Source organism: Echinops telfairi, unplaced genomic scaffold (assembly GCF_000313985.2).
Source record: "Echinops telfairi isolate 266 unplaced genomic scaffold, ASM31398v2 ScPeMD7_1;HRSCAF=3_0, whole genome shotgun sequence".
In the NCBI taxonomy this organism is placed as follows: domain Eukaryota; kingdom Metazoa; phylum Chordata; class Mammalia; order Afrosoricida; family Tenrecidae; genus Echinops; species Echinops telfairi.
In genome coordinates this window covers 93,226,768-93,239,614 of record NW_022103896.1, presented here as the reverse complement: position 1 = coordinate 93,239,614, position 12,847 = coordinate 93,226,768, and the positions used below count along the sequence as shown (strand labels likewise).

Here is a 12,847-nt window from a genome sequence, read left to right as displayed (position 1 = left end):
CACGCCGGAGACACCTCCTAAAGCAGAACAGCTTGGGCTACCTCTTTGATTATGGATGCCGCCCTCTCTAGTTCTTTTTCTGTTTGATCCACTGTAACCACAACTCGAATGCTGAAAAACAATAAAGGATTACAAAACACTGTAAAGTGGGAGCTTATACAAGGAGTTAGCAATCTATGGTCTCAGAGTTACAACATACCACCACCTATTTTTGTCAATAAAGTTTTAGTGGAACACAGTCAGATGTTAGGTTTTGTCTAGAGCAGCTTTCAAACAACAATGGCAGTGCAGGATGGTTGTCATAGGAATCCTGTGGGCTGTAAGCCTAAAACATTTGCTCTCTGGTCTTCCTGCTCCTCACCCCCTACCATTCTTAAGTCTGTAGTCAAAGTCACCTGGTGGTGGGGCTCTGCCCTCTATTTAATTCATTGCGTGTTTAGCTTAGGTCCAAAGCAGCTCCTTCCAGGGCAGTCAACTCTCTTGTGACCGCACTGCAGCCAGGGCTGTGTCCTTGACCACGTCCTGATTTGTGCGTCTATTTCCCGACACCACTGTCAGCCCTTTGAAAGCAGAACCATGTTTCTTTCAGTAACTTTCACTATCTTTTGTTAAATCAATGCCAGTTTAAGATTGTGAATCAAGGCATGCTCTCAGAATTTTTTGGTAACAAACTTGGTAGCAAACCTGTTTTCTGTCTTACAATTGCTTTGCTTTACCCTAGGTCAGTGGTTCTCAACCTTCTAATGCCGCGACCCTTTAATACAGTTCCTCATGTTGTGGTCACCCCACGCCATAAAATTGTTTGCGTTACTACTTCATGACTGCAATTTTGCTACTGTTATGAATTGGGTGAGCCCTGTGAAAGGGTGATTCAACCCCCAAAGGGGTCACGACCCACAGGGTGAGAACTGCTGTTCTAGGTGTTTTACTACGTGATTGCTGGATGTAGTGCTGCACAGTGCTCTGCCGGCAGATGCCGCTAGTGCAACACATTAGGGACTTGGTAGTTATTTACTGATTAGAACATTAGAAACATTAGGGACTTGGTAGTTATTTGCTGATAAGAACATTAGGAACATTAGGGACTTGGTAGTTATTTGCTGATTAGAACATTAGGTACATTAGGGACTTGGTAGTTATTTGCTGATTAGAACATTAGGAACATTAGGGACTTGGTAGCTATTTGCTGATTAGAACTGTAGTCTGACCCCATGGTTCTTGGGATCCTAGACATTTCTTTAGGTTAATATAGGTACAATGTGAGTCTTAAATGATTTATTATTAGAATTTGAAAATACGCAGTTTAAAAACAGAAAATAGGTGATGTATTACATTTTAATGAGATATGTTTCCAAAATTTCAAGTAAAATACATTTCATGCAGCCTTTGTAAGATAAAAAGAAAGTTTTATTTTAATGTCAACTAACCTTGGAGGAGGGAGGCACTTTTCTTCCTTCTCCAAGTAGCGTGCCTGAGTTAATGCAATACTTCTGTTCATGCACTGTATAATGAAAAAGAGATATGTTTGCAAGCCGAATGTCAGATACATGCTAGAGAGAACAGGAAGATAAACTAAAGTGTTAGTTCTCAACAGTTTTAATTCATTTTCCCAATTACAACTGCATGAAAACAAAACTAAAATATCACAACATAATCTAGAGCAGCATTGGTCTACAAATTTTTGAAAATCTTCCTTGTGCCCACCTATATAGTAGCTACTGATTACATGTGGCTATTGAACATCTTTGAGATCTAGCTAATGCACACAGAAAATGAATTTTTAATTTTATTTACTTTTAGTTAATTTAAATAATGTAGTGGCTACCTTACTAACAGAGTTATAAAGTACAGAAAACACAAAAAGCAGACCAAGGTAAGCCAGGCAATAATTACAGACCCTTGCTGATTAGATTCTGAACTGCACAGTGGACTCTTAAACACTGTAATAGTAATGCATACCCAAACCCTACCATAGTAAACAATTCCCAGGTAGTTTTTGAATCCCCCAAACATAACCATAAGTAGTCTGTTGACTAGAAGTTGTACAGACACTGTAAATAGTGGCCTAACACGTATTTTGTGCTATGTGAATTATATACTGCAACTACACAGAGTTGGATGCGTCAATATGGAATATTTTCCAAAAAGTACAAGATTTTCAAGATGGTGGGGGGGGGGCGTGGCCGTGGGAAGAGGAAGATCACTCAGTTGCTGCCATACAACATTGTGTTAAGGTCACCTCAAATCAATAAACTGGAAATTAAAGTCAAGATGGGGGGAGAGGAGCATGTATGCTTCTGGGAAGGCAAGTACATTTCTCTTGGTGGGTAAACTGGGAAAAGCAACCTCTAATCAGGAAAAAATATTCCTAACTACTTATATACAACCCAAGGGGAGAAGATGCCTGGTCCTATGCTCCTAATTGGACACATTTGACCTAGTTTCTATGTCCTTGGTGAACCGGGCTGTGTGCCAGACTTCTGGGACTTTAGACTTTGTCCTTTAGAGCCAGACAACATCCTTCAGAGGTCACATCAGAAGATTCGATGTGAAAACCCCTCTTAAGTGAATTGGGTTTTACCTTAAACTCATCTGTAGCAGATTTATGGAACTGACTTTAGTACTCCCTTTTACTTAGGGCTGTACTAAAGGCCCGAGTATGAGAAGCAGCAGATGGCTATTAACCCAAGGTATGGAATTAGTGGTTACTGGACTTTGGTTCAGATGCTGTGCTTTAAGGGTGCCTAATGAAAGGTTGCCTGAGGTTACCATATATTTATTAGCTTAATGGCTTCCTTATGACATGCATTAATATTGTAGGAATGGGTCTACGTTTGTGATTGAGTATTACTGAAAGTTTTGCCCTTTCACCAACTCACATTGTTTGTGTAAATAGTGTCCAGTCACGTAAGAATTTAATCTAAGTCAACAATTCATGTATTGCAGCGTGAAGCCGGCCTATAATTTTCTTTTCTAAAGTGTTTTTAAAATTCTTTACTATTGCTTAAATTAGTGACACCCTCAACAGAATTACCTTGCAGGGGGATGATTTATAATGTTCTATCATAAAATAATGATGTTTCTAAGACAAATCAGAGATATATACAAACCATAGATACATGAGCGGATTCTAGGTTCACACTTAATTCTATTCCCAATCGGAAAACAATTAGTTCTTATAACATGGCCCTGACTGATGTCCCTCATGAAGACTCAAATGCAACAGTTCTTCAGTCTTCCTTATTCAATGCCCACCTGTCACCTGCATGAGGCAACTGAAAATATCATGGCTTGGGTCAGGCACACCTTAGTCCTCAAAGTAACCTTTCTGCTTTTCAACACTCTAACAAGGTGCTGTGCAGCTGATTTACCGAATGCAACTCATTTTTTGACTGGTGCTTTCATGAGTATTGATTGCAGACCCGAGTAAGATAAAATCCTTGACAACTTCAATTTTTCACCCCATTGATCATGTTAGCTATGAGTCCAGTTGTGAAGATTTTGGCCTTTTTCACATAGAATTGTCATCCATACTGAAAGCTGTAATCCTTGTTCTTCATCAGCAAGTGCTTCAAAGTCCTCCGCACTTACACCAAGGAGAGTTGTGTCACATGCATATCACAGGTTAATAAAGACAGCAAGTTAATATGAAGCCATTTCATTCATATATTCTATTTGCCTTTCACTAGAACAAAGTAGTAGCCAGAATGTAACTGCTGCTATTTAATGCAAAAAGGACTGAGTTGGATTTAGTATGGAATCAGTCCACTGGAATCTAACCCCCTGACAAGGTTCAGTTGAGACTTGGAGGGAGAACACACATACTTTAAAGTGACCAACTTACAACAAGCAGATCCTAGAGGCCATCGTTTTTGTAAAAAACAAAGAAACAACTGTCACATTCAGGTAATGTAATTAAGTTCAATCTTACTAACTTGCTCATTGAGTTTGGGTTTAATTCCCAAGTTTGTTTTGGTATTACATTTGTGTAAGAATGCTAATTACAAGACTACTGTACTTGTATATTTGTACATATTTTAATTACAATAAAAATACCCAGATAGTAAAAGGGATTATCGAGAGTTTTTCCTTTTAAAGAGCACCTGCCATTTTTCAATTTTGCAAACCTGCACTTGACATTTTCTCACTTAACAATACAAGAACCATTCCTGTTAGTCCATAATCTGACACTTACATTAGTATCGCACTTTCTGTTTGGTTTTATTTTTGGTTTTTAATTAACAACTGACACAAGGCCACAAATGACATAAAACTCTCCATGAATCTGCCATTGCCGATTAGTCGCTCAGTCACTGTGGCTGATAGCCGATGCTAGCTCCATATGCTGGTCCCTAAACTAACAGCTATGTGTCCGTAGACTTGGATCTGGAAACACCCCTAGCCCCCCACCCAAAACACACAGAGGGCACAAGGCAGGCATGGAGCAGTCCTGAGGTGCTGTATAGAAGAAGCTGGCACGTGCCGACCACAGAGAAGCCAATGACAGACGGTGCCATCATTATTACCCTAAGCATCTACTTGCTACCTGGAGCCCACGTCTTTGGAAAGAATCATTAACAGGACAAGTTAAAAAAAAAATTCCATATTTTCATTGTAAAATACATGTAAGACGTATTTTAGATTCAAGTGATGGCAAGCGTCAGTGCTGGGAAGGCATGTTATAAGGGTAGCGACAAGTACAGAGAGCAAAGTCAGAAGGTTAATACTTGAGGAGAAGCAGCTCTACGGAACAGAAAAGGCCACGTGACTTTCCAGAAATACATTTCTCGGTTAGTAACTAAGTTATAACTAATAGTCAAATAACTTTCAGAATATTAAAACAAAGCTCTCATTTTAGGCGAGTTAAAGTAGTGTTTTCCTCCTCCCGTTTTGATTAAAGGGTGTTATCACCTTGAAGGACAGCTAATAAACCACTGTTGAATCACCTTGGAGGCTAACTCCCGATTAGGAGTTGTCCAGTAGTGTGTGTACTGACTACCCACCAGGTCGTCTCCACTGCAATGTCTGATAGCCTGACTTTGTACATAGCAAGCAAATGCATCTTCTGTAGACTATTTAGGTTGGAAGCAAGTTTATTACTTAACTACAACATGGCAATGAACACAAAAACGTTGGTGGTCAAATCAGAGGAACTAGTTCCTGTCACTTCAGATAGGATACAAACGTAACTGGGTAGAGAGGGACATCAGGAAGGCCCTCCAGATTTAGAACAAGCCATATGAGAAGAGGAGTGACCAGCACTGTCTCTGTATCTTACCTTTTGAGGCAATGAGGTCTACCTTTCAAACATTGTTTAAAACATTGCTCAGGAGTGGAAGCAGAAGTGGGGTGGGTGATTCACTTAAACACCTGGATACTTACTTGATTCACAATTTCCTGGAGCAGTTTAACATCTTTTTCTCGAGAACCAGTGCTCTTTTCTAGTTGTAGGTGAAACGCTGGAGAAAATGACTCTCCCACCACTTTTAGTCCAGAAATGCTGAGGAAGGGAAGCACACATACATAAATCCCTTTGGTACAAAGATATCTCACCTCTAAATCATTAAAAAAAACAAAAACAAAACAGGAACTAGTGACTTTTACTGGAAACATCATTATAACTATGGTGGAATTCCAATTGAACACACACACACACACACACACACACACACACACACACACACACGTTAAAAAATACATACTCTAGGCAGCACTTCCTAATTGAGCATCCCCTGCAATGGGAGGTATTTTTTATTTCACAGGGAAAACGAGACTTCCACTAATCAGTCTACCTGATCCTGCTACCTTGCCCATCACAGCTGTGAGGCTTGCATCCTTACATACCTTATTCCAGGTCCCCTCCCCTGAGCCTTGCCCTCGTTGTTTCCTCTGACTGTGCACTGTGTACAGGGACTCTATATACTAGGCTCTAGTTCCATTATCATCTCTCAGAGGGGCTTCTAACATCACCTAATCCAGGGAGGGGCCTGCTGCATCTTAGCCTATTATCAGCTATGTCTGTTTCCTTCACAGAAACCTATTTCCTTCATGGGTTTACATATGGCAAGGAATAGTGTTTTTATAGTCTTTAGTCTATAGACAATAGTATATAGCCAAGAAATAGTCTTTACTTCTTTAGTAGCTTGCATTTCTTGAAAATTATGGGAATAAGCTACCATTAAAACTAATAAAATTTGATCACTAGAAATGTCTACATTTAAGTTTCCTTATTTGCATGTTTAGTTTTAAATTCTGCTTGAATTAAGATTAATTTCTTTTTTCTTGTCCTTTGCTCCAGGCAAGACAGGTTTCTTAGGGAGAAGGGTGAAGGCTGCTGTTTTCAAAGGTTTATATGACAGATGTCATGAGAACCATATGCTATATTACTTCGTTACCTTCTAGGATACAATGGTATCACATGACTGTCTGAAATTATGCTAAGCAGATTCTTTCATTTTCACTCAATTTCACCTAAAAATACCTATATATCCCTTAGGATGAAATTAGCACAAAAAATATAGGTAGCATATTTGAATCCTTCCAGTTTAACATTCAGCATACTTTTGTTGAATGACTATCCCACACCATGTCCTGTTCACTCTGGGCTGGGCACTGGAACTTAATCTCATCTGACTTTCCAATCATTTTTTTTTTATTAATTTGTGTGCCATTTACTTAGAAGCATTATGTCATGCTAAGATATCACAGGAAAGGAGGTTTCAGATTTGAATCATGGAATCTCAATATCTAGGGCTTTAGGAATGTGAGAGTATCTTCCACATTCGTTCTTTCACTGGTGCAGATATATGCCATATACCTTTACAACTTATTGTCTATGCAATTTTTGAATGTTTTAAAATTGTATACAAAGAAGTAAAATTTTTAAGGTCATGTAGTCTCAGAAGAGAACCTAAAATTTTTTGCTTTTTAAATAGCTTACTTATGAATCAAATGGCCTAAATTTTCCTTAACAAGGCACTTGAAGGCCAAGCTAACTTGTGTTTTGACAGATGGGTAGGGGAAGCCAATGGGAGATAAAACAAAACAAAATGCCCAATTTGTCTGCCTAAATTAAAGTTTAACTAAAACCAAATGAACACAAGAGTTTTAGCTTGAGTTCAGAATTACAGTCTATTCCATGAGGTAAAAAAATTTTTGGATAATATTATTCTATCCAAGTGGGTAACCATCAAGCACTGGGCCAGGTATTAGTGCTAAAACAATCTGTATGACATACATGGCTTAGTCCTGTTATGTTTCAAGTCCAAGGAGAGCTTTAGACACAAATAACCATCTGTGTTAGCAACTGGGTAATCTTCCAGTTTCTGATGAAGGGGCAAACTAGTTTGGCTAGTTTGATGTCATGAATTGATTAGAAAAACAATTTTAAATTACTCAGAATAATCGAAAATACCAGAGAAAAGGAAATAAAACCAGTAAATTAAACTCACTAAGAAAGAATAAGAAGACAAATACATGGAAAGATAGAAACAGAAAACAAAATGAGAAAAGAATACAGGCACAAGAGAGGAAATTAGTTATTACCTACACTCAACAGAAAGGTCCCAAGTCTAGAAAGCCTCTGCTTAACTGTTAAGCAACAAAAGAATGAAGCCATTTCTTGTACCCTTGCTACATAAAGCAGGAAATAGAGAAAAACTACCTGATCATGTGCTGAAGCTACCACCACATTGGTGTAACGTAGTCACTAAAGTACATGAAAATGTCCATTCAGATTCCTGGTGATCCCATATGTAAGAGCAGAACTGCTCCACAGGGTTTTCTTGGCTTAGTCTCTAAAGAATCGTATCTTTTACAATAAAACTGTAGAAAATACACTTCAACTAGTACAGTATGGTGGTTTGACATCAGAAAATACATCGATCTAAGCAGGAGAGACCAAAATGATGTATCTTAATAGATGTGAAAAATAGTTTACAGAATTCCCACACCTATTTATGACTTAAAAAAAAACACCCTGTTTCTCCAAATTTAGGAATAAATTTATAAAGGCCACTTATCTAATTTATAATTTATAAAGGCAATCAATACTATGCTGTTTAATACTTAATGAAGAAATGGTCCTGGGAATATAGTAATTAAGGATGTTTGCTATTACTGCCTCCATTTAAAACAGTACTAGAGACGTGCTCGCTTCGGCAGCACATATACTAAAACAGTACTAGAGACCTTGACCGATGAAAAAAAAGATAAAACAAAGTAAGATGCACAAAAATTGGGAGAGGAAGAGAGAAAACTATTAGGCGGGTAATAGGATGTTTATGCATATGATCACAACAAAATCAAATAAATTACTGAAACTATGAAAAGCTTAAAAATTGCTGGATATAAGAACAGTTCATAGAAATAAGTAATCAGCAAAAAAACATATACAAAATGAAAGCACTCCGTCCTTAAGCAAGAAGGGCCTGTGATGGTGGGAGGAGCATTTCTTCAGCTGTCACAGGAAGAAGATTGGCTTAGACATCAACAAACTCACTACCATACAGTCAATGCAGACTCGTAGCAACCCTATAGGACAGGGTAGAACTGCCCCTGTGAGTTTCCGAGACTGTAACTCTTTACAGGTGTAGAAAACCCTATCTTTCTCCAGAGGAGCTGCTAGTGGCTTCGAACTATTGGCCTTGTTGTTAGTAGCTCAACTTGTAACCATTATGCCACCAGGGCTCCAGGCAGACATACAGATTGATTTGGGAAAATAAGGATGTTCTTAAGTGATGGCATGAGGCCAGGATAACAGCTCGAGGTAGATGGATCGAAGACAGGGAGTTAAGGAATCAGGAAGAACAAGGTGTGAGACAGTTTGGGATAGCTGAATACTGGACTTCTAAAACTAACATTAACACTACCAGACTGAGTGGCCTTTGAGGGTAGTGGTCATGAATATATAGTGATTCCAATGTTCCAGCCTGTGTTAATATTTCATGAAATCAATGTTGCTGGAACCAATACAAATAATATATCTCTACCTTAAATACAGCTTTTGTTACAATCAGTCATGTAGACACACCCAGAACTTTAATTACTTTTGCCCCTACTTTATTTAAGACAGCTGTGATCTACTCATTGATCAATTATTCTTTTCTTTATGCAAAGTCTGTAGGTCCCATAACTGGTAATACGCAAGCCTTTCAAGACCAAAAGGGTACATTCAACCTTAGGGAAGAGAAAAAGAAACATCCGGGGCAATCCTAGATAATTTTTTGTAAGACCAAAATTGTCAGCAATCTCACAGTTTCCTCAACTCTACAGAAATCTTACACTAGTGGCAGAGTGGGCTAGGCACTGAGCTACTAACCACAAGGTCAATGGTTTGAACCCACCATCTGCCTTCCAGGGAGAAAGATGAGGCTGTGTGTTCCTGTAAAGGTTTAAGGTCTTGGAAACCCAAAGGGGAGCTGCTGCTATCCCTATAGGGGTTGCTATGAGTCAGAATCGACTTGATGGCTGTGAGTTTGGGGATTTGGGGACTTTTATCGTTAAAAAAAGAAAAAAGAAAGAAACTTTCATATGGTTCACTTTAATTTTACTTTCTTTTCCTTGTATTAATAGAAATAAAACAGAATTTAGTAATTTATTAAGAAGTAACATGGGCAGTATAATCACAAGAATTTAACAATATAATAAATACATACCTATTTAAAAAATACATTAACTATTTGTATAGACTGGAGAGAACTTCTAATGTTTACTGGCCTTATTTCTAGTGGTAGGATTTAGGGTGATTTGCTACTTCCATCTTTGTAATTTCTCTATTGCTATAGTATTTTATTAATGAATTTTTATCATTTTGACAAAAACCAGATCATGATTATTTTAAATAACAGCAATTTGGTTTTACGCAAATAGACCAATCTAAGTGAATCACATTTTTGGTTTCTTGGTTTCAAGGCCATCAGACTGACCTCCCCTAGCAAAAGTTCAGAGGTTTTCACTAGTACTTTCAAGGGGTACAGATAAACATTAAATTGGTGGAAAATAGATAAAACTTACCCTTGTAAAGCATTATGAATTTGCTTGCATTTTTCTTTCAACACTGCAAAAATACCTGCATGAAAAAATATCTTTGATAGTATACTAGGAATATTTGATATTATTACTCAAAGACACAGTTCATCAAATTAAGATGTAGCAAATTCTTCCATATACTTGAGAGCTAGAAAATTCCTTTTCTCTGACGGCCTGAGAGCTTTTGTTTTTGGCTTTAAGGAACCTGGTGCATTCTCATTTTGCTGGTCTACTTTCAGCAAAACCTGGGATAGTGTTTTCTAAGCAAAATAGTGACCCTTACACTATAGTAAATTTTATACTGTTTCCTTGGACATTTTCCTCATTTAAGGACAAGTGAGAAGGAAAAAAAAAAATCAAAATATCTACTACCACCTCCAAAAAGGTGCAAGTGTGAGGTTATCTTAAAGCAAGGATATTAATGTGCACACAGACACACACCATGTTCTGGCTCGCTGAATTAAAACCAACATCAACCATTGTGAAAACAAGCTCCCAGGTAAAAAGCCTGCTTCTTCCTTTGTTTTCAGTTTTGATAAGGTGGCTCTATTATAGCTAAAGTGATATTTTTAATTCCTAATTGCCATGGTTATTATTTTTATTATAACCAATTTTTATAAAATCTTCCAAAAGAGAGAAAATTTCTTCAAAGTTAATGATTATTATTTTTTTTTTCATTTTAAAAACCAAAGAGCAAGTTATGATTACTTCTGTTGAACAGTTTTTGTATCTATTTCAAAAAGATAAAAGTGTTTGCTATAAAAGCCACATAATTCGAGGGTAAAATCTATTGGGACTTAGGATATATGAAATCAATTGCTGCTCTTTTGCCAAAGCTTTCATAGGTAGCTAGTGCGCTACCTCACTTTTCTGCTCCTTGATTCCTTCATCTTCAAAACTTGGAACTCCCTAATTTATGTTTTTTCAGCAAGTTTTTAATTATTTCCTTTTTCCTCCTTTGACATTATGCCAATAACTGGAATTCAAATGTAAAGGAAATACTATTTACTCAGTGATGATTGAAGTATCTCAATATCTCAAATATATCATTTTTAAATCAATTTCCCCCCCTGTATAGATTAGATAGAAACCTGTCGACTTATTTCAGTAAACCCAGTAACTTAAGAGCCTGCTAAAGGCAGGGTATGAGTGGACCCACCAAGCAATTTCTCTATTGGTGAACCATGGTTGGCCTCAGTACCAAATGATGGGTCAAAGACTGTTGGGAAAACCAGACAACAGGTATAAAATTCAATATACCCAAAGCAGCACATTTCCCCTAGTTTCACAACAAAGTATAAAGCAAACGATGATGGTCATGTTTTGACATGGCCATGGGGATGTTTCGGAGGCTGTTCCTCCTTACGCACTGCCACACACTGACACAGCAGCCATGCTGTGAATCAGAGACTACTCCAGGGACAGTCTCTGACATATGCTGGACTGCCAGGACATGGCATTCAGAATTCTCTCTGGCAAATATTTTCTCCTAGTTAGTTCCTGCAGAAAGCAAAGGAGGAACATAATTAATAGTGATTGAGAGCTTTTGGAATAGAGTTTCAAAAAGTATACCTGGATTCTCTTCCATGATGTTGAGGGCCTCAATTGCAGCGGAAGCTGACAGAGGAGGTAATGAAGCCGAGAAGCAGTAGCCCTGGCCAGAAAGTCGCTAAAAAGAAACGAATTCACAGTATTAAAGACCCTTCTTTGCCTTTTATATGGTAAGCATTCTGGTATAGCAGCAATGTCCTATATCATGTATGAAATAATTTGTACAAATGGTGATGTGGAAGATCCAAGAATGGCTAAAAATTACATATATAATAAAAAGAGTTTTAAAGGAAGATGATTTCCAAAAAAAATATTTTGAGCAATATTTTTTAAATGGTCTTTTAAATAAAAACTGTAATGAACTACATCATAGTGAAGTTTTTTATTCACGCTATGTTTTCATAAGTAACCCATTACAGTGTATGGTTTTGCTATTAAGAGATGCCTACCTGATGGTCAATAACAAAAGACCTGCCACAGCAGAAGCCTCCAATAGAGGCTAGGGCGTTCTCCATGTTTGCACTGATAAAATCAATATCATCAATCTGCCAGGAAAGAGGGACACACCGGTAGTTATTCTTCAATATAAGGAGAAAATGACAACTTGGAGATAAGAACTTCAGCATTAATCATGTCCATTAAAAACTGAATTAAAAGGTTGAATTCTTACAAATTACTATGTGAAAGGCAAAGACAAACCATGCAAAATCTATAATTACAAGAATGAATGTTTAAAGATTTGGCTCTGAAACAAAATGCTTCAATTGATGGAGGGTGTATTTTTTAAAAAAAATCATTTTATTGGGGGCTCGTACAACTCTTATCACAATCCATCCATCCATCCATTATGTTAAGCACATTTGTAGATTTGTTGCCATCATCATTTTCAAAACATTTTCTTTCTACTTGAACCCTTGGTATCAGCTCCTCTTTTTTCACCTCCATCCCTCATGAACGCTTGATAATTTATAGATTATTATTATCTTTTTGTGTCTTAATACTGATCGATGTCTCCCTTTACCCACTTTTCTGCTGTCTATTCCCCTGGTAGCTCATTGTAATCGGTTCCTCCTTTTTCCCCCTACCTTCCCCTTATTCTCCTGGTATCACTACTCTTGGTTTATCTGTCCTAGATTCCCTGTGCTCCCAGCTCTTATTTGTACATACTCTTGTGTAGCCACATTTGTAAGGTAGAATTGGGGTCATGATATGGGGGGAAGAGGCATTAAAGAACCAGAGGAAAGTTGTATGTTTCATCGTTGCTACA

General features: G+C 37.6%; 1 protein-coding gene across 2 annotated transcripts in view; it reads right to left on the bottom strand.

Annotated features, from left to right (window-relative positions):
* Positions 1 to 6: 6 nt before the first annotated feature.
* SPTLC1 (serine palmitoyltransferase long chain base subunit 1) overlaps positions 7 to 12,847 on the bottom strand; it is a 59,145-nt gene continuing 46,304 nt past the window's right edge. For both annotated transcript variants that reach the window (XM_004713900.4, XM_045287500.1), the window contains 6 exons: positions 12,030 to 12,125; positions 11,602 to 11,698; positions 10,015 to 10,069; positions 5,383 to 5,500; positions 1,428 to 1,501; positions 7 to 111 (listed from right to left, as the gene is read on the bottom strand). In XM_004713900.4, coding sequence (XP_004713957.1) covers positions 18 to 111; positions 1,428 to 1,501; positions 5,383 to 5,500; positions 10,015 to 10,069; positions 11,602 to 11,698; positions 12,030 to 12,125 — 534 coding nt within the window. In that variant the 3' untranslated portion in view covers positions 7 to 17. The remainder of the gene's footprint in view (positions 112 to 1,427; positions 1,502 to 5,382; positions 5,501 to 10,014; positions 10,070 to 11,601; positions 11,699 to 12,029; positions 12,126 to 12,847) is intronic.